Source organism: Siphateles boraxobius, unplaced genomic scaffold, assembly GCF_051911475.1.
Source record: "Siphateles boraxobius isolate OS27281-9 unplaced genomic scaffold, OSU_SipBor_1 56, whole genome shotgun sequence".
Lineage (NCBI taxonomy): Eukaryota > Metazoa > Chordata > Actinopteri > Cypriniformes > Leuciscidae > Siphateles > Siphateles boraxobius.
Window position 1 is genome coordinate 2,674,593 of NW_027509182.1, and position 23,590 is coordinate 2,698,182.

General features: G+C 38.6%; 2 protein-coding genes across 9 annotated transcripts in view; one reads left to right on the forward strand and one right to left on the reverse strand.

The window, feature by feature from the left end:
- ntrk2b (neurotrophic tyrosine kinase, receptor, type 2b) overlaps nucleotides 1–8,376 on the forward strand; it is a 35,570-nt gene extending 27,194 nt beyond the window's left edge. The window contains exons 17-18 of the mRNA XM_077206378.1: nucleotides 2,813–2,971; nucleotides 3,172–8,376. Of these exons, the coding sequence (XP_077062493.1) occupies nucleotides 2,813–2,971; nucleotides 3,172–3,357 (345 nt within the window). The 3' untranslated portion in view covers nucleotides 3,358–8,376. The remainder of the gene's footprint in view (nucleotides 1–2,812; nucleotides 2,972–3,171) is intronic.
- A 369-nt stretch (nucleotides 8,377–8,745) lies between these two features.
- kcmf1 (potassium channel modulatory factor 1) overlaps nucleotides 8,746–23,590 on the reverse strand; it is a 33,681-nt gene continuing 18,836 nt past the window's right edge. For 2 of the 8 annotated variants that reach the window (XR_013195646.1, XR_013195648.1), the window contains exons 2-8: nucleotides 20,919–21,086; nucleotides 20,629–20,768; nucleotides 17,791–17,892; nucleotides 16,703–16,880; nucleotides 16,285–16,570; nucleotides 12,229–12,544; nucleotides 8,746–9,386 (exon numbers count right to left, since the gene is read on the reverse strand). Coding sequence is in view for 2 of the 8 variants with exons in the window: in XM_077206385.1 (XP_077062500.1) it covers nucleotides 12,283–12,544; nucleotides 16,285–16,570; nucleotides 16,703–16,880; nucleotides 17,791–17,892; nucleotides 20,629–20,768; nucleotides 20,919–21,086 (1,136 nt within the window). In the remaining 6 variants the exon portion in view is untranslated. Of the gene's footprint in view, nucleotides 9,387–11,770; nucleotides 12,545–16,284; nucleotides 16,571–16,702; nucleotides 16,881–17,790; nucleotides 17,893–20,628; nucleotides 20,769–20,918; nucleotides 21,087–23,590 lie in introns of those variants that run through there. The other 6 variants (XR_013195644.1, XR_013195647.1, XR_013195645.1 and 3 more) reach the window with 3 other exon arrangements.

Here is a 23,590-nt window from a genome sequence, read left to right on the forward strand (position 1 = left end):
GCTTTTATATCTCCATAACCGCGGGCACCCCCTTCTATGGAGATCGACATTTTGTGTCGTCATGTTTCTACCATAGCCGACAGCGAATAAACAGCGCTACAGAGTGCGTTTCGTCACTACCTTGAAAAATAAGTTTTCAGTGGTGTATAAAGACCTTACTTAATGAACCGTTATATTTGTATTACCTTAGAATGAGCAGTTTCTATCTACATACACCACGGGTTCCCTCACATTGAAATGTGCCGACATGTTTCTACAGTAGCCCTAAACGGACAAACGCGTTTCGTTACTATGTTGCTCTTTGTGCAAGGAAGCAAGCTTAGTTCAGCGAATAAAACACTGACACAATGATGAACAAGTAACAATAATATTCACAATAACATGTAGTTTTACTGAATAATTAAGTAAACATAATTTCTTAATTTATCCTTGTAAAGAAACCTCATTGCTGAACTGGTTACTCAGCTGTCTAATGGCTCGTTTCCACTGAGCGGTAAGGTACGGTACAGTTCGGTACGGTACGCAACTATTTGCGTTTCCACTGTCAGAAGTTGTGAATGGTACCAAAAAGCCGAACCGTACCACTTTTTGGGTACCCTTCCGTTGGGGTACCTAGCACAGTGGTACGGTACTGAAAGGTGGAGCTAGACCCACTGCAGAACGTTGATTGGTTGACAGAGTATCGTCATTTGCGCGTGCTACAATGGCATTAGAAGCGCCATTTTTTAATATACAGTTGAAATATAATACTACTGTTATTGTGTCACGAAATGTAGTTTTAAGAGTTTTTCAGGGCGAGAGTGTAGTTTTTTAAAGCTCAAATCTGTGGTTTATTTATAGATTTATGATAATTTGACTGAGATCCATTCCAAGCAATCACCGGGCGCTCGGCGCTCATGTACCCCGCCTGGAACAGCCTTTCCTCGGCTAGTCGTTCTGATGTTTGCCGCTGACTCTGACGTCTTGTGGTTAGACATTAGATATAATTCGACTTGTATAGACCTAACAGGCGATCTTTGGTCTCGTGAATCTATAATTCGTTCCCTGGCTAATAGTTTTAGCAGAAGGCTAAGTGAATTTTCATATATTTGAGCGCTGAATTTGTATATTTGACTGAATTTTTTGCTTTATGTTATTTAAGCTTTACTGTATAGCTTTTTGTACCTTTTAATTATACTTTTATAATGGCTATTATTGATAAGACTGAAATTTAACAAAAAGACATAGGGTTGAGTTTTGTCATTTTTTATTTTATTACAAGATCATCTGTAATGTTGTTTATTGCAACATTTGTACCAATGCACATATTGCCTGGAATATATTTAATATTTTTAAATTTAAACGAAAAGAGGCAGGGTTGTGTTTTATATTTAGTTTTGTTATAAATATAGGCTACCGTATAGCCTACATGCAGTGAATATAGCCTAATCAATAGGTTATGCGTTGCCTAAACCACATTTATGTGCTTATAATGTTTAAAACGTATTTAAATAAAATCGAAAAGAAGCAGAGTGGTGTTTTATAACATATTTCGTTTTATTGTTGCCTAAAATGTACATAAAGAGATAACCGGAGTAGCAGAGCGAGCTGAGTGGCGCTTTCAAGAATGCGCTGTTCCTTAGCAGAATTACTGGACTCGCGTCCTCGGGAGTCATTCTCCTGAGTCGGACTATGTGTAGGCTACTTGGTATTGAGAAACGCCTAATGCCGGCGCTTGTTTCTTGTGACAAACATGCCGAGAAGCAAGAAAAAGATCTGCTGTATGTCATCCATTGTTGTTTACTATGTCGCTTTCTTCTTCGCGTGAAAATGACGTCGAACGCTTCTTTCCGGCAAACACCACGCCTATCAAGTAAGGGTACTGTTGGCGGTGGAAACGCTAGCCGGATCATGGTTTACAGACCCGAACCGTACTGTACCGTACCTTACCGTACCGTACCGCTCAGTGGAAACGAGCTATTAGACGATGACATATTTTCCTGTCGGCCACCATAACTTTTGTTGGTTGCAATTCGTTTCCTCACCACTAGATGCCGCTAAAAATCACACACTGCACAGTGAAATCACACACAAAGTTCAGTGATGTTTCATTTTTGTTGTAAAAAAATATATTAATTTAGTTCATTTATATATATAGCCGCTCTGGAGAAAACTGTAATGTCATCGTCCAGCTCAGTTCAGTTCTCATATAATGGTGTCAATGCAGGCAGATCAATAATATTGTTGAATATTCAATTAAATGTAAAATAAAGTGCTACCAATAGTCCTTTAGTATGCAAATAATATATATTATTATAATATATATATACTAATATATATAAAATAGATAATAATTTATATATATATATATATATATATATATATATATATATATATGTATATAAATTATTATCTAGTGATAGATACAGCTGAAAGAACTGCAATACTGATCTGTACCTAATAAATTAAAAGTATTAGGGTTGACATTTGTGAAAAATTATATTCAACAGTGTTATAGAATTATTATTGTTTTTTGAAATATTAACATTAAGCGTAAGATGATCACAAAGTAATCTAAATGTCAAAATAAGCTAAGTTAGCATGCACAATTAAATATCAAATATCTACCAATTGATACAATTAAAAAATCTCTATTATTGGCAGATAACTAATATAGTACTGATATACGTATTGTACACCCCTTAAATCTATTTACAATTTACTTTGTTTATTATAGAAACACTATTATTGAAATGTTAGGAGATGGATATAACAAGTGCATGTGCTTCTATCACTCACTGAACCCACTGTGAATCTGTCTGTCTTCTATCAGGTGGGCGGTCACACCATGCTGCCCATCCGCTGGATGCCCCCAGAGAGTATCATGTACAGGAGATTCACCACAGAGAGTGACGTTTGGAGTCTGGGTGTGGTACTCTGGGAAATCTTTACCTATGGCAAGCAACCCTGGTACCAGCTCTCAAACAACGAAGTAAGACATCAGATGTTACATACCTAATCATACATAACCTGTATCTTATATATTCACAAGTAGGGAGGGAAGTTTGATCATTCACACGCAGCGATTAGTTTTACCTTGTAAAAACTACTGTTTCTAGGCAGACTGTTGCACCCTTAGAGGAGCCTGCATTCAGTTGTCATTCTGGACCGTGTTTGTGCTGCCTCCTGCAGGTGATCGAGTGTATCACACAGGGACGGGTGTTGCAGAGACCTCGTACTTGCCCCAAAGAGGTGTATGACCTAATGCTGGGCTGCTGGCAGAGGGAGCCCTACATGAGACTCAACATCAAAGAAATCCACAATCTGCTCCAGAGCCTGGCCAAGGCATCGCCTGTTTACCTGGACATCCTGGGCTGATCCGTTTGCCAGTATGGGTGTGTAATTGTTAGGAAGGAAGAGTGTGTGAATGCATGGAATATAATTTTGAGTGATTGAATATAGATTCATATATAGAGTGTGCGTGTGTGTGTGTGTGTGAGTGTGTGTGTGTGTGTGTTCATAAAAATGGCTTGTGCTTCAGCCTTCTCACCACATAGACTAAAGGCCTTAAAGTTGACTGTGTGCATTGCTTTGAGTTTTTCCATGTCTGGACATGTCCATATCTGTATTGCATCATTGTGTTTTCTAAAAAAAAACAAATGGTCTACAGACAGAAACATCTGGTTGTTGTAAATATGTATCAGAGACAATGCAGACCTTTTGTTTTAGAACCTTTTTGAAAAAGGTAACTCGGTTTGGGAAAGTTTACACTTGTTTTTCTGTCACCATTTGTTTATCGAGATGGACAAAATTTGGACTTGATGAGGACACCCTGGCGACATTCTGGCAGATCGCAATACTATTCATTCCGCAAATTATCAAGTAACAATCATGCACCTGCTATTCATGTTTCATTGGAATTTTTTTCAAACACATCAATATAATTTTAGACTATTCTGTGCCAAGTTTTGATGTCTAACGCTGAGGTTGATGAAAGGCATTTTTGCACCATCTAACTCAGTGCGAACTTTGTAATAGAAGCACAGTGACAAAGACTCCTTCAAATTGATTTTTTTGTTTTTCTTCGGAAGAGGCTTGAGGTTGGACATCGTGTTTGGAGTGAGCACAGAGGCAAAGTCACCAGCAGTGGCACTGACGTATTTCTCAGACTTTGTTTGGCTCCCTGGCCATATGCGCTGAAGTTCTGATTCAAAGGGCACTTGTCTCTCGAACTGTGGTTCGAAGAACAATGGGAGAGATGCTGTTCTTGTGTCAGTCAATGGTAACATTTTTTTTTTTTACCTTAGGATGCTTACACACTAGAAATTGATCTGATGGACTGATCATCCGTCTGTGGTATGTCCCTGCCTTCAGCCCAATATACATAGGTTTTAGAGAATAGATGGATCAAAAAGAGCTGGGGTAGTTTGAAATCAAGCTGGAAATACAGCCAATTGGATTTCTGAAAGCACAAGTGGACCCGCCTCCCTGAGATTTTCATTGGTCTACAGATGCCTACGTCAGAGCACGTTGCAGCCAAAATCCCTCCACTTTTGTTCACATAACAGAGCATCAAATCGACGAATTCCCAGTGTTCTCCAACACGGCATAAACTAGTGTGTAGGCACCCTTATCATGGACATGTTGCAATTTGATGGACCTTGCCTTTGCAAAGACTGAAGATTTTTATCTTAACTGTTCCTGGGAGAACAAACCATAGATGCTGTCCATAATGCAACCAACCTGCCTGAACAGCTGGATTTTATTTGCTGTCTGATTATTCATTATTACGTTTTTGTAACAATTGCGAAATAACTGCTAAATAATACGTGTATGTGATAATCTATGATCGATTTGTTTTCGATGTATTGTGGTCCGTTTCAAAGCGATGGGCTTGGTGGGCACTGTGAAGTGAATGTTCATGTGAGAATGACACAAGTCGTACTGTCCCTGAGGTCACGACAGGAAGACCCAATGAAGGGACTGTCCCGAATCAACTTGTGTTCCAACTCCACCAAACAAGTTACCAGAGGAGGACTACAAAGGACTAAATGGAAACTTAAATTGTTATTATCAGATGACATTATATTGCCTTTGGAAAGTATTTAGAAACAGTCTTTTTTTTTTTCTTCACAATTCGTTATGTTGCAGCCCTATGAAAAAAATTCACATCAGTCAACACTCCAAAGAAAATAACAAATTTGTGAAAACTTTGCGAATGCATTAAAAAGGAAAAACTGAAATATCACAATGATTTAAGTATTCAGACTCTTAACTCAGTAGCGATTCCATCCTAGAGTATTTTTGGCTGGGATGTGACAAGCTTTGCGCACCTGGATTTATGGATTTCCTGCCTTATTCTCTGCGAATTCTTTCAAGCTATGTCAGGTTGGATGGGGACTGTTGGTGGACAAGAGATTGTCAGGTCTCTCCGGAGATGTTTGATTCATTGGGTTCAATTTTGAGCTCTGGTTGCATCACTCGAGAACATTCATAGAGTTGTCGCTAAGCCACACTTGCATTGTCTTGGCTGTGTGCTTAGTTTGGAGGTGAACTTTTGGACCAGTCTAAAGTCTCGAGGGCTCTGCAGCTTTCCTTCTATATTGACCAGTTTCTCAGTCCCTGCATCTGAACAACACCGTTGGGATGGTATTGCACAGGTGACAAGAGGTGCCTGGTTTCCTCCACATGTGATGCTCAGAATTGAGGTTCATCCGACCAGAGAATCTTGTTTCTCAGTCTGAGAGACATTTAGCTGCTGTTTTGTGCAAATTCCAAGCATGCTTTCATTGGTCTTGCACTGAGGAGAGGCTTCCAGTTCCGAAATGATAGAGGCCACTGTGCTTTTGGGGACCTTCAATACAACAGCTGTTCCCAGATCTGTGCCTCGACACAAACCTGTCTCTGAGCTCTGCAGGTGAATTCATTTGACATAATGGCTGGGTTTTTACCCTGATATGCATTTTCATGTTAGTTAGACCTTATATAGACAGATGTGTGCATTTCCAAATCACGTCCAATCAATTAACTTTGCCACAGGGGGACTCCTGGGAAAGAAATGGGATTCTGAGCAAAATTTCATGTGTCTTGGCAAGGAGTCTGAATAGTTGTGTCAATGTGATATTTCAGTTTTTTATTTGTAATAAATTTGAAAGGCCCGGTAAGAGTTAAGCCCACAACACACCAAACTGACATCAAAGAATTAGCGGTGACGAAAGCTAAATGTTTTGTCACCTCGCATCAGCCAACAGCCAACTAGCACTTATGTTATGTTTCTGCATGATAGGAAATAACTGTCTATTCCAGCAGATGGCAGTAGTCTATATCCAACATTCGTGCTTGCTTACAATTTGGCCATGCCGTTATAAAAGCTCGTGCAATCGCACACTTCGCACGACCCATGTGACAGTTCGGTTATGTGGTATGGAGTGTAGATTGAGGTGAAAACACTTAACCATTTAGGTTAATTTATTTAAATTTCACTTTTAGGGTAAACATTTAGCACTGTGAATTTTTACAGGAGAAATCCAGTCACTTCAATAGGAATTGTGTGAGCTCTACTAAGTGAGCTGTGCTTTATACATCATTCATTACACTATTGAAAATGGACATTTTTTTTGTCCGCAAGATTACACTACTGTGACTGCACCTTAAGGGTGAAACATAAAAAATGAAGGAATCTAAATACTTTCTGAATGCACTAAGTATTTCCAAAGTGGAGTTTGCTTAGGTAAACATCACTATTACTGTTGTTCATACCTAGGGCTTACTTTAATATTACTCAAAGTACACATTCGATTCAGTCGTATCTGTAAAACCAGGCCGCTCAAAACGAAATCTCGTTGAGTTCTTTAACCTGACTATCATTACTGTTGACTAATTCCAGGTCTACAGTCCTCGACTTGTCCTCCTATGCAGGAGTACTTTTTTTTTTTTTCTCCAATTCAGATTAATGGGGCTCCTCATGGTCCCCAGCAACAGATTTTGCACCGACTGACTGATTCTTCAAGGTGTGAAGAACTGGAGATGTTTTGCTTTGAAAGCGTCTGTATATATGCAATTAGACTGTAAATATACATGAGCAGGATCAATCATTGTTTGTACACTGATGTCAAATTCTTTCCAAACAGTTTATTGGCAGGACCTACTTTTAACAACCGACATCACGAGTCGTCGAACAGTGTCCAATCGAGTCAAGTGCGGTCGTTACGGTCATGATCTTTTGAGCAGTGACTTATGACCTCTTAGAGCTTTGCACTTTCTTTATAGATGTACTGCTCATATTTTTGTAGTTTTCACCCTACAATTGTAAGCGCTGCAAAAAAAATAAAAAAAAATAAAAATTGAACAGAGAGGTTATTTAGATTGATGGGGATTATTTGCTAATGTTACAGATATTGGAGAAATGTATCCGGTCAGTTACGCTAAACAATGTTTCTTCTGTTGTGGCAGACTGACTTTACATGAAGACTTTATTGAACAAACATGGCATTTCTCCATTTTTTGCTATACAGATTTCTGTCTGTTCTAATAGCCAGCCTGTACTTTATAATCCATTCTGTACAGTTCTAATAGATGTCTATATAAATAGTATGTTCTCTCTATATATTCTGTTTTGAACAGGCATCACGTCAAATGTGTGACATTATAAAGAGAAGAAAAAAAACATCTAATGGGCCTCTGGCAATATGTGAGTGTACAGTTTATTTTTCGTAACAGTGTATTTCTTTTTCCTGTGGTTGTTCATAATGAAAATATGATTATTTTTTTTAAATATCTGTAATTAATCAACTAGCCTTTTCCCCTGTGTAGTAGACAATTTGACGTTGCCAACACTTACTGCGCCCTTTTTTTTTTTGTTTGTTTAACTGAGGGTTGATTCACATCCAGGGGGAAAGAGCCAAGAGAACCCCCATCCCTGTTTAATTTCTGAAAAGCTCTTAACATTGTATTTGAAAGAAGAACTGTGACACTGTTTATGCATTATCTTGTAACCCAAGGGTTTTTTTGTGCTCAGTTGGGTGAATCCCACTACAACTGTTGGGAAATGTCCTGGTCACCCCAAAATCAAAAGAAAACATGTAAACAAAATACACTTTTTAGATCAATTACGCTTTTTTCTTCTTCTGATTTTGGGATAGAATATAATCTGGACATTTCTTTGTGAAATGCACTTGTTTAGGAAACTGGACTTAGACATTTATGTTCCACTTTTCTTTTATTGGTTTAGATGGATCACTGGTCGTGAGTGAGTGAGTGAGTGAGTGAGTGTGTGTGTGTTTGGGCTTTAGGTGTCAGTACTCTATGCTTGTGCATCCTGTGAGAAGCTTCTCTGCAGTCAGTGGAAATGTTCCTTGTAATACTGTGCATTTAATAAAAGTGGTATGTCTTACAACATTGTTTATATGTTGCAAATTATATTAATACCTTTAAAGGTGCACAAAGTAGTTCTTAAAAAAAAGTAATATCAGTTTCCTAATAAAAGAGTTTATTTTGCATACAGGTGATTTCCTCTCGCAGGTTAGTATTATTATCCAAAGACCACTGTTCAGGATCAACCAGCTATACATAAAAATGACTTTGTGCACCTTTACAAACCTATTCCACATATATACATACATACATACATACATACATTATTATATATATATATATATATATATATATATATATATATATATATATATATATAATAAAGATATTTATCTATACACACACATACACACAACAGTCTAAAAGTTTGGGGGCAGTAAAACTTTTTAAACGTTTTAGATATGCTCACCAAGGCTACGTTTATTTCATTTGATCAAAAATACAGTAGAAAACTAATATTGTGATATATAATTTAAATTATTTTTTTCTATTTTTTCTATATTTAATTTTTTTTATTAATTGCAGCATCAATTACTCCAGTCTTCAGTGTCACATGATCCTTCAGAAATCATTCTGATATGCTGATTTGCTGTTCAAGGGACATTAATGTTGAAAACATTTGTGCTGCTTAATGTTTTTTTTTTATAATTACTTATTTCCCCCAGTATTCTTTGATGAATGGAAAATAAAAAGACATTATTTACTATTTCTTACTAAAAAACTTCAGCTAAACTCATTTCTCTTCATTCTAAGAATGATTTGGTTTTGAATTATTTGTATTATGTAGTTGCTCACAAAGGGTTATTTTGGGAGAAAGGCCACTGTGAGGCATGATAGGCATCCCAAGGGTAATATTTAGATCTAACAATAGCCGGTGAACTGACAAGGACAGTTGTTCCAAACCAAGGCATGATTCACAGAGACGATCAATTGTAGCTTGCACAAAACTTCTTGTGGCGAAGTGCCCAGGGTAAAATGGCATCAGGTATCTTGAGGCTTGAGGGCTGAAGTCTTAGTGGTGTTCGTGATATTGCCTGTGGTGGACAAACGGTTGACAAGTCAAGCACTTTTTTCGGTTTTAAAGCAGTAGCTTTCAATATTTATGGACTTGAATGTGTTACTTTCCTTAATAAAGCTTAGAGATGAAGTGCGATTTTTTTTTACATTAAAATACTTAATACTATTTAGTCCATTATGACAACTTCTGCCCAAAACATTGGTGCGAGTTTGGGGCGGGACTACTGGTTTGACCAAAGACTGACAAGATTTGCTAATGTATGCTATTTTGTAGTATGAAGTGTGATGTGTTCATGTGTCCAACAAGAAGCACACTTACCTTACCCAGATGTTTTACTTATTTAGCCGGGAAAAAAACTCAGCTTTTTTTCAGTAGCGGAAGGCTAGTGAAGTTGGATGACATACAACCCTTGTAAAATTCATGCACTAGTACATAGTATGTCATTTAGGATACAACTATGGAGGCGACATGAAAAATCTACTAAAAACAATCATTGGTATTTTACTAGGCTGTATGATGAGTTTCTAAATAGGTTCATGTGACTTGTATTCAGACCACAGTCACAGAGAGTAAGAGGATGGGGTTTGGTTTTCATCAAAAGCTGTGCGCCGTTTTTATTGTAGTATTCTAAATTTACATTAAAAAAGAAAGCCTGCCCATGTCCTAGATCCATTATGAAAGTTAACGCACAAATTCCATATACATCTCATTGTATTTTACATAGAGGATAAAGAGTATAGGCATGGAGGTGGCATGACCAATCACAAAGCTTAAAAAAAAAAAAATCAAGAGATAAAAAAAACCCAGAATAAATAGAAGGTGCTGTCTATTAGCAGAGTATGTAAGCATGTCACTCTTTTGAAAAGTTCAACATAAAGCCTGTAGCGTGGCAAATCTCGCGCCCTCCTTTACCGAAGAAGAGAGATGGGTTCCAAGCGTACTAAAAGCAGAAATGTGAGGAGTAGAGCGAAATGACAATGAGAGCTTTTAACTTGTCTGTACAGGTGCATAAGTTAGAGAGTACATCTGGTTACACAGACACTAAGACATCCACGTCTAGTTAAAATGGTAAAAAGCAGGTTATCTTTTGTCGATACCCGTCTATTCTTTTTCTCGTAGGCAACAAGACATTTAAGGTGTTCATTTGCCACAGCCAATCAGGGCAGACCATTTTAACGTCCTACAGAGCGCAACAGTGGGGTTGCCGAAGTATAAATCCTATTTACTTCCTCCAAATAGAATGATCTACAATGAGCTCAGTTTGGTTTAAAAAAAAAATAAAACAATAATCCAAGACACTGCTACTATATATATGAAAAGTAAAAGAAAAAACATTCGAAGAAAGAGTTCCCTTAAAAGCACTATGAAAGACATAATCAAGTAAAGGACCGGTCACACTAAGACTTCTTTTTTATTTGAATCAACGGCTCTTAACGAGTCTGTTCAGATTTGCATGCAGTCAATGTAAACTTTTTATTTTTTTGAGTATGGGGTGTTCTAATCTCTTCCAACCACCAATAAGAATGCCTCCCAGAGCCACTGCTGTTTCAAAGAGAATTTGCATTTTCATTCCATTTTCACTCCTTAAATTACTTTGCAATAAAATGAAATGTAATGTTATTAGCCTTACTATGACAATAAAGCCACGTTTCCACTGAAATTACCCAGAACAATTTGTTTTTTTCCCCCAGACCTGTTGCTGTCTGCGTTTCTAAGGCGGTCTAAAGTACCGTGAAGATTAGGCAAATTACTCCGATGACGTAGGCCTGTGCGCGACTTTCCAGTTCCCGCTGGATTTCATCCTTCGCATAGAAATCGAATAAAGCCTGACCCTGTCGTCGGTCCAGCGGTCGTAGTTATTTATTAAATATTCAGATTACACTTTTTTTTTTGGATTATGTCATTCACAATGCTTTGATGGGTTGAGGAGTTCACATCCTTGTACATTCATCTTTTTTTCCATACCTTTTTATTCTTAAATACAAATTAAAGTTTGCGATTCATCTCGGAGTTTGTTGGTTTTGTTAATGGCTAAAATTGTTTTGTTTATTTATCCTGATGAAGAAAAATGAATGTGAAAAACCCACATCGCTGATAAAGCGAGCGGTCACTGTTGCGCTCTGTAGTGTCACAGACGAGGAGAGGCAGATTGGAGCCGAGTGACAAAAGCATTTAGCAGTTTTTCTCGCGAAGCTAATGCAGGTTCCAATTTTGCGGTTGATTTCCATATTAAACAAAAACAGAAAATCCTACATCTTTTGTTATTTCACCCATTTCAAGTGGGCTTCTGTTCAAGTAACCCTGGGGAAAATAAAGTTAAAGAAAGCTTTGGGATATTTTGCCTTTTTAATGACAAGGTCATTAAAAATCATGCACGCTGCAAATAACCTCATGCAGTAGTTATGGTAAACCATCCAAGCACTTTTATTCATTAATATTCATAAATACACACAGCAGCTTCATTAGAGAAGGTCTCTTGTTTCCTCTTCAGTTTTTGAATGTGGAGTATTTATAAGGAGAGCCTTTTGCAAGACACAGGAAGCAGAGGTTTGCCACAGATACCTACGCTCACCTGCTAAAGGAAAAAAATTAGTTATGTGGAATTGATTATCAACTTATATATATTTATATATTTATATTTCTTGTTTACTCTCTCGCCCCGATTATCTGTCTCTCGGTTTCGCTCACTCTCTCACACGCCTGTTCTGATGCATTTAGATTTTTTTCTCCTCTCGCTCTCCTTTCATGGATTTATACAATGTAACAAAGGTGACAGACCTGAAATTACAATCACCAAAAAAAAAAAGAAAAGAAAAAAAAAGAAAAAAAAATTAGAGAGAGCTGTGTTTTTTGCCCACCGTCATTGGCAGTTACAGCACAGAGGACATTGTCTGCGTTGTGGTGGGATATCATCAAAGAGGAGGCGGTGGAGGCTCCTTGCCTGTGGAGCTCTCCTTCAGGTTGAGGCTCTCCAGAGCCACGTCTAAAGGCATGATGTCCACGCAGCCCATGGCGCCGAAGTCAGCAAAGTCTCGCCTTTCGTCCTCGTCGGAAGACGAGCTCTCTTCTCGCATAAGTGTGGACAGCAGCAGCTCCTGCACGAACAGGCTGCGGTCCGCTCGCTCGCTCTCCAGCGCCTGCCGTTCTGCCTCCGACATTTTCGGCTCGTTCAACCTGGTGGAATTAGACGGATAGAGGGTGACTACTGAATTACAAGTAATACACAAGTCAAATGGTCCCTTTTGAACATTCTGTTGACTAGAAGTAACTTTGCAACGACATTTCAACTAGCAGTCATTCGAGTATTAGAAGACTGTCCGCTTAAAGGGACCATCAAAATAAAGTGAAACCCGAAATCTGTAAAAGAGCCCTATGAAATCTTTTAGGATTTCCCAAAGTCCATTTTATTTTTAAGTTTATATTTTAGTTTTCCTGCATTGTGTAAATTGTAGGGCCCTAATAATATCACATTAACATTAAGTGTATGTTTTTTACAACCTTAACTAACCTAGACTTGGGCGATATACCAGTAGAGATTTTGGACTATCGTCTGTGCTTCGAAAGAGAACCCATTTCGGTATATGCGCACACACCTGAAACACGAGCACATAAAGCCGCTGCATATAGAGTGTGCGAGTTCTTTTGGCTCTTTATTTGGCTTGAACGCTCAAATACACACACTTGTGTGTCAAAATGCCCACCTTTGCAAGAATCGTCATATATTAGATATAATATTACTTGAAATTGATTTCTTGGTTTGTATTTTATCACTGACTGTTTACTTCTCTTCAGTGAGTTTTTTTTTTTTTTACTTTGTTAGCTAGGCTAGTATTACATTTTTTGTGATATTAAAATTGGTGATGAGATTTATGAAAATGCAATGGTATACATTTTTTTATATAAGAACTTATATATTGTGATGTATATCGCTATTGTGAAATAAAATTACTCGTATCGTGTTACAATATTTTGGTCAATATTTTGGTCAACCCCTACCTAGCATTATCATAAAAAGGTAAAATTATCAGATATTTTAAAGACACTTACAAAAAAAATTCAAACATTTCAACAAAACTTTTATTATTTTCTTTTCTAAGAAGTAACAAAAAATAATGCCGAACTATTAAGATAGCATGAAACTTGCAATTGTTTTTCTTTTTTTCTTACTGTGATGTATAGTGGTTGGACAATGAAACTGAAACACCTGGTTTCACACCGAAATGATTTATCGGCATCATGTGTAGGGCCTCCTTTTGTGGCTAATACAGCATCAGTTCGTTTTTGGAATGACAGATACAAGTCCTGCACAGTGGCCAGAAGGATTTTAAAGCCATTCCTCTTCCAGAACAGTGGTCATGCCTATGTGATGCTGGTGGAGGAAAAAGTTCTTTGACCTGCTCCTTCAAAATACCCGAAAGCGGCTCAAAAATATTTAGATCTGGTTACTGTGCAGTCCATGGGAGATTTTCAACTTCACTTTTATGTTCATCAAATTATTCTGTCACAAGTCTTGCTGTGTGTATTGCTGCACTATCATGCTGAGAATGGTTTGGTTCTCCATGGCAGTTACACGTCCATCAAGCACAGTAGAGATAGTCATAATATTGCAGCCCAAACCATCACTGATCCACCCCGTGCTTCACTATGGGCAGCAATAGTCCGGGTGTTAAGCCTCTTTGGGGCTTCTCCACACCGTAACTCTCACGGATGTGGGAAAGACAGTAAAGGTGGACTCATTAGAGACCAATACATGTGTCACATTGTCCACAGCCCAAGATTTCCACTGTTGGCACAATTGAAACTAGGGCTGTAATCTCATAGTCGACTAGTGGATTTTTTGGTGGATACGTTCTGGCTCGACCAAAATTGTGATTGGTCAATTTTTTGCTGTGTTAATTTCATCAGGTGGAAAGCACTATTTGCTAATGGGGGTGTTTTCAGAGCACCCCTGTTTCACAGGTAACAGTCTGTCTTCAGAACACCCCCCTTGTTTTTACTTTTTTTGGATTAGCCCAACCCACTGGAGACAGACTGAAGAAAGTAGCTACTAGAAGGCCTTGGTCTGGTGGTTTGCTGAATATTTATTTGATTGTAAGCATTTCATTTACAGTCAGTCCTCCTTTACCATGTCCAAAACATCGGCAGTGTGGCAGCATTTTACAAAAATAGATAACGGGAAAAAAGTCGAAAGCAAAGTTTGGAAGCAACAGTTTGCATAACACAGCTCGACTACAAACATGGCATATCACCTAAAAACGGTAAGCTAACTTCTCCGCGTTAGGTTGCCCTGTCTGTTTTGAGTAGGGTATACGAACATATCAGAATTGGCATATTTCAATGTTTTAGTCTAATAATCGTTTTATAATTGCAGGCGCACCCGCCCACAACGACGGTAGCATCCCCCAGACACACGCTGGATGTTAAGCCTCATCTATCATTCAAACGCAAAAATAATATCACGTAAGGAATTGCCGACCCCTTTTTATTAAAGTGGACGTGCCTTGTGTGTTTAGGAGTAAAAGCTTTAAGTTAATAGTCTATTCGTGTCTCAGCTGCGAAGCTGAGCTTCAGCCTCGCTCTGTGCGAGGACATGCACAGAGCGGCTGAAATGATAGTGTCTGTCAGTTATTATAACATGACCAAAACAATTATCTAAATTATTTTGCATATTCCTCAACCGTTCTTGTGCTGATATCACTAGTTGACAGTGCTATTTTCGGAAATCATAGGCTATGATATTGCGCAGGTGCACGTGTTGCAACGCTGTCAGAGCCGACAGAGTGTGTCATTTCAGTGCAAAATAATTAAGTTAAAAACGATTTAATATACTGCAAATAGCCTACTAGTTTTTTATGTTTCTTTATAATTCATTTAGGCAGACAAGGGTACCAAGTACTGCGCAGCTATTTAAAATCTAACCCCCTCGATTTTCTTTGGTTGATTACAGCCCTAATTGAAACTGACATGATTTGGCATTGGCACGAGTGACAAATATTGACTCTGTGGAGCTCCCATCAAACAGTTTTGGTGGAAACCAGAGAGTCGAGGTGCACATTTAATTTCGCAGTGAGTTGGGTAGCTGTGCTTTTATGTTTTTTAGATACAATCCATGTTAGTATCTGGACATCCCTTAAGGACAGTTTCTTCTTGCTTCGACAGTTACTCCTTTTGGATGTGGTTTGTCCTACGTGGTGGTATGCCGCCATTACCTTGGACACCATAGCTCTCCATACACCACAAAGACTTGACATAATTATTGGCCAGTGTTTCAGTTTCATTGTCCAACCCCTTTATATCCGAATAAAACGGTTTCTTGAATGAGGAAAAAATATTAGGGTGGGACTTCTTCCATCAGGAACTGATTGAATTGTTGGATCATTGTCATAGGCTAATTGCAGAGATTGTTCCTGGAAGGGAGGAATTTAAAATTGTCTGGCTATTGGACAAACTCATATGAATTGTGCAAGGATAAATCATTCATAATAATCACTACATTCTATCAAAAGTAGGTAAAACTTAGAGGATATTCAGATCGAAATCAGGAAGGTTTTATCACCCTGAAGTTTGACTCTGTACCAAAAATATCTGAAATGTAAATATTGCATAAAATTCATATTTATAAAAGAAAATATGCTGATCATAGATGTAGTTTTTTTTTATTAATGTGAGAAAAAAAAAGCTTCATCGTGCCATTGACCAATTGACTACGTTTATAAAGCTATTAAGAGCTTAAAAGCAGCAAACTCCCATACACTTCTAATCACTTATATTTATATTATATAAGAGCAGCCTGGACATTCTACTGAAAAACTCATTTTGTGTTACAGGGGGAGGGGTGTTGAGCTGATGATGTAAGACCCATCCCTTTAATAACACATCAACAATTTTGAGCCTAGGCGAGGTCTGAGCCGTACCGTGTGAGAAGGAACTGGGAGCTGTGGGAGGCCAGCGGGTTGCTCTCAGTCATGGCTGTGTTTGTGGCAGTGCTGGGCGGCGGGATGCTGGCGCTGATGTTGCTAGGGTTGCTGCGTTGGCGTGTAGCGTTGCGAGCCGTCTCCAGCTGCTGGCGCGCCGCCTGCGCCTGCTGGCGCTCCAACTGAAGCTGCATTTGCAGCTGCTGCAGCTGCGAGGCCGAGGGGCCAGAAGAGTTGAGCTGCCCTCCTGCGGAGCGCCGCACACCCGACAGCTGAGAGAGCAACTCTGGTGATGTAGACACAGGGAGAAAGAGAAAGATTGTGTGAGACGATTCAGGAAGCACTACACTTGCATTAAACAAAAAAAAACAAGGCCAGACAAGAAAGTCCTTACTTCCTGTCCTTACACATTACACACCTGCTATGGGGTCCATGGCTTCCCTATTGCTTGGAGAGTAGGAGGAGCTTTGTGAAGAGGAGAGTCCACCAGTGGAGCTGCTGGTAAAGTGCATGTTAGTCCTGCGTGCCCGCGGACCGCCCAGCCCCCGCCCAGGGTGGAACATCCGACGCACGTGCCGCACGCCGCTGCTCTCATCGTGCACACGCTGGTTAAGGAGCAACTGGTTGAGAATGCGTCACCACACACCCGATGCAGAAGATCGACATATCACGCCGAATTCAACAAATATAGTCATAATGCATAGACATAGACATAGACACAATGAGCTGTGGTGTTTATATGGGTTCGAGTTTGAGTCTGATTAACTCTTTTTGCTCCCAAATCATTTCCTGTTAATATCACTTTACTACGCAGAGTAGTAAACAGGCGAAAGCCTATAAAACAATAATCAAACACTAATTTTCCAAACCTCCAAGCATAAACATGTATAATTCGTTGCTGTCAAGATGCGCTTTTAATAAAAAATTTTTTTTTTTTTTTAAATTGGTTCTTCATGACTAGAGAAAACTGTAGCATTCCTTTTTGCCAAAAACTTCAACACCCATAATTTATTTTATTTTGGTGCCACCCCTCTGTTGATTGGAAATGAATGTCTTTGGGGGGGGGGGCTTTTGTATTTGTAATATATATATACTAAATATTTATGAATCAGACATTGAAATTTGTTTGGAAACTTAAAAGCCTCCCCCATTCAATGTAATTGGATGGAAAAGAACGTCCAATACAATTCTTTGAAATATCCTCTTCTGTGATCCACAACAGTAAAGTCATATAGGTTTGGATTACGACATGAGGGTAAATAATTCAGAATTTTAGGTTTTGTAAAAACTTTTACATTCCTCAAATATGCAAAGAAACCACATTGACATCATGCAACCACCGCGCAGAGTCGATAAACATTTGTAGTATAATAAGGTTACCTCGGAAATGACTTGCACATATTCACACAGCCCTCAGTCATTATAAATGTATTGCACAAATGAAACAGTGTTTTAGGAATGAAGTCCATTATGTATATACAAATTAGGTTCAGATTAAAAGGATATTAAATCTCTAGGTGCTCTGTGTTCAAGTGTGAGATGAGCAGCAAAGTCATCTGTCACATGATTGGGGTCGCCACCAGGCAAAGCTGCACAGATTGGGCAAATCTGAAACAGAGAGAAAATCCTTACAAATTAAGAGTTGTAGAATTTTTTTTTTTTTACGATGCTGCTTACCATTCTGCATTGATGCATAAAATCAATAGAATAGATTACTTTTTTTTTATTAAATAGGCCTATCATACTAAACGGTTTATTGTAAAAAAATAAAAATAAAAAAATAAAAACTTTTATTAAAGGCTATATTAATAAAAACATTGCATATTTCCTTTATACGCAAAGCACTCTGTTATTACGAAAAGAACATAAATGAATGAGAAAAGGTGTGGGACGTGCTTGATGTTTAACAGAGTTATTAGGGGCAATAAAAAGATTTCAACGCACCGGAAGCGCGTGCACAGAAAGATAGCCTACGTGTAAGGTCTTGATGTAAACCTGCTGCTGTCTGTGTCATTAATGTACATCAAACAATAAAAGAAAAGAGGGAATCACTCACTGGTCTTGACAGAATAACTTTGATAATAATCTATTCATTTATTAGTAATTAATACACTAAAGATTATGCATCTGTATTTTTTCTTACTTGAATGCTTCAGTGAAATGGATGTAAAATGAAAAAAATGTAAAGCATTTCATTTCATCATTTCTTTCTCATATATATATATATATATACATAGTGATACATCGAGAATCATTTTAAAACTGAATCGTTACCTTCTGAATCAAATCGAATCATCTTTATTACAAATAGAGGTACAAAGCATCAACACATAGTTGAGCCTGATACTTAAAACTATCTGTCAGATTAGCGGTCTTTTGCATTAAAAGCACATGAATGATTAGTTCAAGAATGTGAAGTTTTCTCTCAGTGTGTTTGCTGTGAATAAGTTAATCAAACCATTAGGGGTGTAACGATATTCGAACCGAACCGAAGAACCGCGATACCGAACCCACGATTTTCATTTTTTCATTAAACCACTGTTTAAATTTTGTTTTTAGCTTTCTAAACCGAACCGAGACGTCAAAACCGTGGGAAAACCGAACCGTCAGTTTTGTGTATCGTTACACCACTACAAACCATGGATAATAAAGGTCTTGAAAAAGCCTGAAAATGTAGTACATGGGACAAAACGTTAAAGAAATAAAAAACAGCAGCTTCACATCATGTCCAAACCAGACTCAGTGAGCTATAATTTTTTTTTAATATATATAATATTGAGCTTTTTTTTTTGCAAAGTCACGGCTGGCAACAAGAAGACACAAACTGTTTGCCATGTCAGTGCGCTTGCAGCGAGAGCCCGCCCACACGCTCATTTGATTGGCTGTCATTGTGATTGATTTTGTTTAATCTTTTAGTCTCGTAGCGTCTAGTGTGGACAGGAAATTTGCTTGTCGCTGCAATCTTATTGCATCGCGTTTAGTTAGGTGTCACATAGTTAAGTGTCACATAACTTAAAGGTGCCATATGTAAGAATTGAGGTAAAAATATCCAAAAAATGAGCTACACGCATCAAAAGAATGAGAAGAAATAAGGGTGATGATGTCATTAAAAAAATGACAAGTTATAGTGCTGCAGAGATATCAACCTGAATTAGCATTCTAAATTACTAGCCACGGCCCGACAGGTGTCATAATACCAGTTTCGGCCATGGGAGGCGGTATGCTGGCAACATAACCACCAGCCAAACTGCAATACACGAATAACTCGCATGGCTTGTGGGCGTACTTGAACCTGATGTCAATCGTGTGGAAAGTACAGCCCACTACTACAGTTCAGTTCAGGGAAGAGAGCGGAAGAATGGCTGAAGCCCTTTGCAAGAGACCCTTACCACCACCACAACCACCCGCTGGAGGAAAAAACACACGCTTGGAATCACAAATAAAATCGGATAAAAAAGGAGCAGAAACAGAATAAACATTGGCACTGCTTTCCATCGCTGGAGACAACTAATGGACATGAAAGAAATGAAGTTCGACTCCAAACTTGCAACATTTCTTTTGGATTGGTAAGTAAGATGCTGTTAGTATCTCGCTAGAAGTTTGTTTTATATGTTTAGTTTTTTCGGGAAGTTATAACAGTTTCACGTGCGCTAGGGATCTGTCGGTTCACGTGCGCTAGGGATCTGTCGGTTCACGTGCGCTAGGGATCTGTCGTGTAACATTTACAAGCGCCAAAACAGTATTTATTGATTGAATTGCGTAATAAAATTGACAGAATCTGAGAGCTGAGATTTTTTTATATCATAACTAACCTGCTCTGTCTAGTCTGTCGGTCTCCGTGTCCTCTTTGCTTTAAGATTTTTCTGTGCGTGACAAAATTGATGTGTGACGTGAGAGCGTGTGAAAAGTGTCAATTGCGTGTCTCACGGTGAATTCATGAGAGTTGGCAGCTCTGAATGGCGCTAGCTTGGTCAACATCAGTGAATGCTGTCTGTCAAATTAATGTAATTCAAACTGACAATAAAAATGTAATATGAACAAAATGAATATGAACATATTCACTGGTAAAGGTCAAGGGGAGTAGCTTGAAGATGTCATATTTAAAAATCACTTGACATCAACCAACGTTCCTCTGGAGTCAAAACGTCCTCTATTAGGAGTTGGCTCGGCTTCGGCTATGGCTCTAGGGTCGTTGTGAAGGTAGAGGCGGAGCATAGAGACTAGAGACTTTCTGGAGGTATACTGCCCCTATCTGGTATGGAATGTGGAGTATGAATTGATTTTTTGGCGGACATTACACAAGGCACCTTTAAACATTTCAACAAAGACAGCACGTGTACTCACCACCTCTGTAGAGGTCTCTGCGTGCTCTGAGGTCACGTGCTCCTGTAGAGATGTTTCCGTGTAGCCCATTTTACCACAGTAAGGACAAGTAAACGACTGAGGCTGCTCTACTGAGAATGCCTCCCCCCCATAATACAAGTCTGTAGAGAGGTCAGATAAAGGTCAAAAACATTTCAATTAGCATCGCCATCATTACCAAGACTTGATGGTGGTGACATTCTGTAATGTTTTAAACATAATTATTACGTGATAGAGTAAAAAGCATGGTATTATTTGACATTATTGCTTACCAAAGTCTACCCTGGTTAGTATGCACTGCATTGGGTGCTCCGTGGTGTGTCTAGTTGTCGTGGCTCCACTTTCGTAGCAAGATGCACAAAGGTCGTAGTCGTAGCAAATTAAACACTTGTATCGGCGCCCTCTGAAGTTCCCTTTTAAACACGCATCACAGCTCACACCTGCGGGAGAACACAGAGGCATTTAACTCAAAACAACAGCAGAAGACCCTCTGAAGACCCCGATCGCATTCTGCACAGGCCGGATTCGCCTGGTTAGTTTCAATCCATTATAAAAAAACGACAACATCAGCACTTCACATGACTCGCAGAACACTTACTCAAAACAGCTCCGTGTGTGTTTTGTCTTGTGCAAAGCAGGAGGAAATTATATCACAGCACTGATGACTGATTTGTTCGACATTTGGACGGCAGACTAAGAGAGTTCAATTTACACTGTCAAAACAAATGTTTAAGGACATGGCACATTCTAACCGTCTCTCTTTCAGGGAGCAATAATCCACAATAGGGGTGTGCAAAAAATCAGATATTAACACATTTAGTTAATTTACCAACATTAGTTAAATTACTGACATTAATGCTTTGATTAAGCATTTATGGGGTTAATGCGTTGGATTATCGGATACAGAAGAAAGCATGAAGAGAACGCTGCTTTTGTTATTGTTTGATCGAAGCACAATTCGCTGTGATTCCTGTATAAAAGCCTCAGTAAGCGATCTCTTCTGTTTTGTCAAACGGGTTGTATTTTATTTAAAACACAACACTGCAAATGACAATGTATACACAAGTCATCCTGCCAACAATAACTGTGGTAAATACCATTTGCCACAACCAAGATTTATAAAGCATATGTAATAAGCATAAATGTTTCCCATTGTTGGCATATAAATCAACTAACAAGATATTTTTCAACATCCAAAGTTTGTAAAACAATTCCACAAGTGTAATAGCAGGGATGTTGAAAATTAATGTAATTAGCCAATCATAGCAGTAGGCGTTTACTTCCAAGTCTTGAATGCGGCATGCCTATCAAAACAGTGTGTTTCAAAGAGAGGGTCAAAAACAGGATAGAACATAACCCATTACCTCTAAATTGGGATGTGGACCTCAGAGAATATTACAGATTAAAAAAAAAATTGCAGTGTTAATAAAAAGCATGCCTTCCATTATTATCCATACATTTGTGCTGTATTTTACGGATTTCTTTAAACATTCTCAATCTATTTGACAACAGTGGAAGTTTGGTTGAAATAAATGTTTCTTTCTGATTGAATATGCATTTATGTAGGCTATATATACATTTACATTATATATATTAGGGATGGCCCGATACCGATACTGGCATCGGGGATCGGGTCGATACTGTCCTCATATACTCGTACTCGTACTCATAAAAATTCGGCGATACCACGCCCCGATACCACGTACATTTTGCGAAACGAAACTGGCCGCCGCGAGTGCTTTGTCGAGGTGAACTGAGGCATAGGGACGTGCACTCCCAACGCAAAAGAGTGCGGCGCGGCACTAGATCTGATGGCCGAGCGCGAGCGCGGGCGGTAATGCACTCACTCTGTGTGTGCGGGTTCCGGGAGAATAAAAGAATTCGCGGGACTCCCGCAAACTAGAAATATCTATGAATACAACTAGAGATGGGGCCGATCCGATCCAGTATCGGTATCGGCTCCGATACTGCCATTTTTGCCGGATCGGGTATCGGTCAGACGAGGCCGATCTAAATCCGATATTGTGTGTTTACTATTGTGTTAATGTTAAGCCCCACAAAAGCATTAAAGCACCATTAAGTGTTCGTGCACTATATTATAAGTGTTCTGAAGCCATTCTATAGTACAATGTGAGATAGAAATGAATATTTAAGTAATTAAATTCAAGATCACGTAAACTTTTCCCTCCGCTGCGGCTGTCAATCATTCTCCATTCAGCATTCAACAGCGCGGCGCGTTCGGTTATGACGGTCAACTCGATGAAACTCTCCAAGATGATTCAATGTTACTATTAGTATACTTGATCTGTAGATAAAGCTCTATGGTTTCGTATAAAATGACTATCTTGCTGGACTTGCTGTACCTTAATCATGTTACTTTTTACCGTGTGTCTGTTAGATCACAACACTGGAGAGCACTATAATTGTTCTTCACAGTAACTGAAATTTAAAACTGTTAAAAGAAAAGGCTGAATAAACTATTGCGTAGATAGATACTGTATAATACACTACGCATCAATATGTCTTTCCTTTGTGCTTGGAACTTTTCAATGCGGACTCGAAGCGGTGCGCGCTGTGAGTCTGTGTTGCTTCAAGCGCATCATTCTGCGCTTGGGATGTGCATAAGCACTTTGTGCCGCACTGTATTGGAGTCTTTCATAATCATATCATAATACTTTTGCGCAATGAAAGATTATTAAATGTCGCATCTATCATATGTTGCTGCCTCAATAAACAGCTGTGCTATACATATAAAAAATGTCTTAATTTTAAAGTAGCTACACTATGTATATACAATAATTGATCTTTTTGATTTTTGTTATCTTGTTTTTCATGAATGTATTTTACAACAATACAAACAGCAATGTGTAACGTTTTACCAGATTTAGTGCTGGTGCCTACACTTATTGTCTCTTATTTGTTCCCCGCTAAATAATGTTTTTTT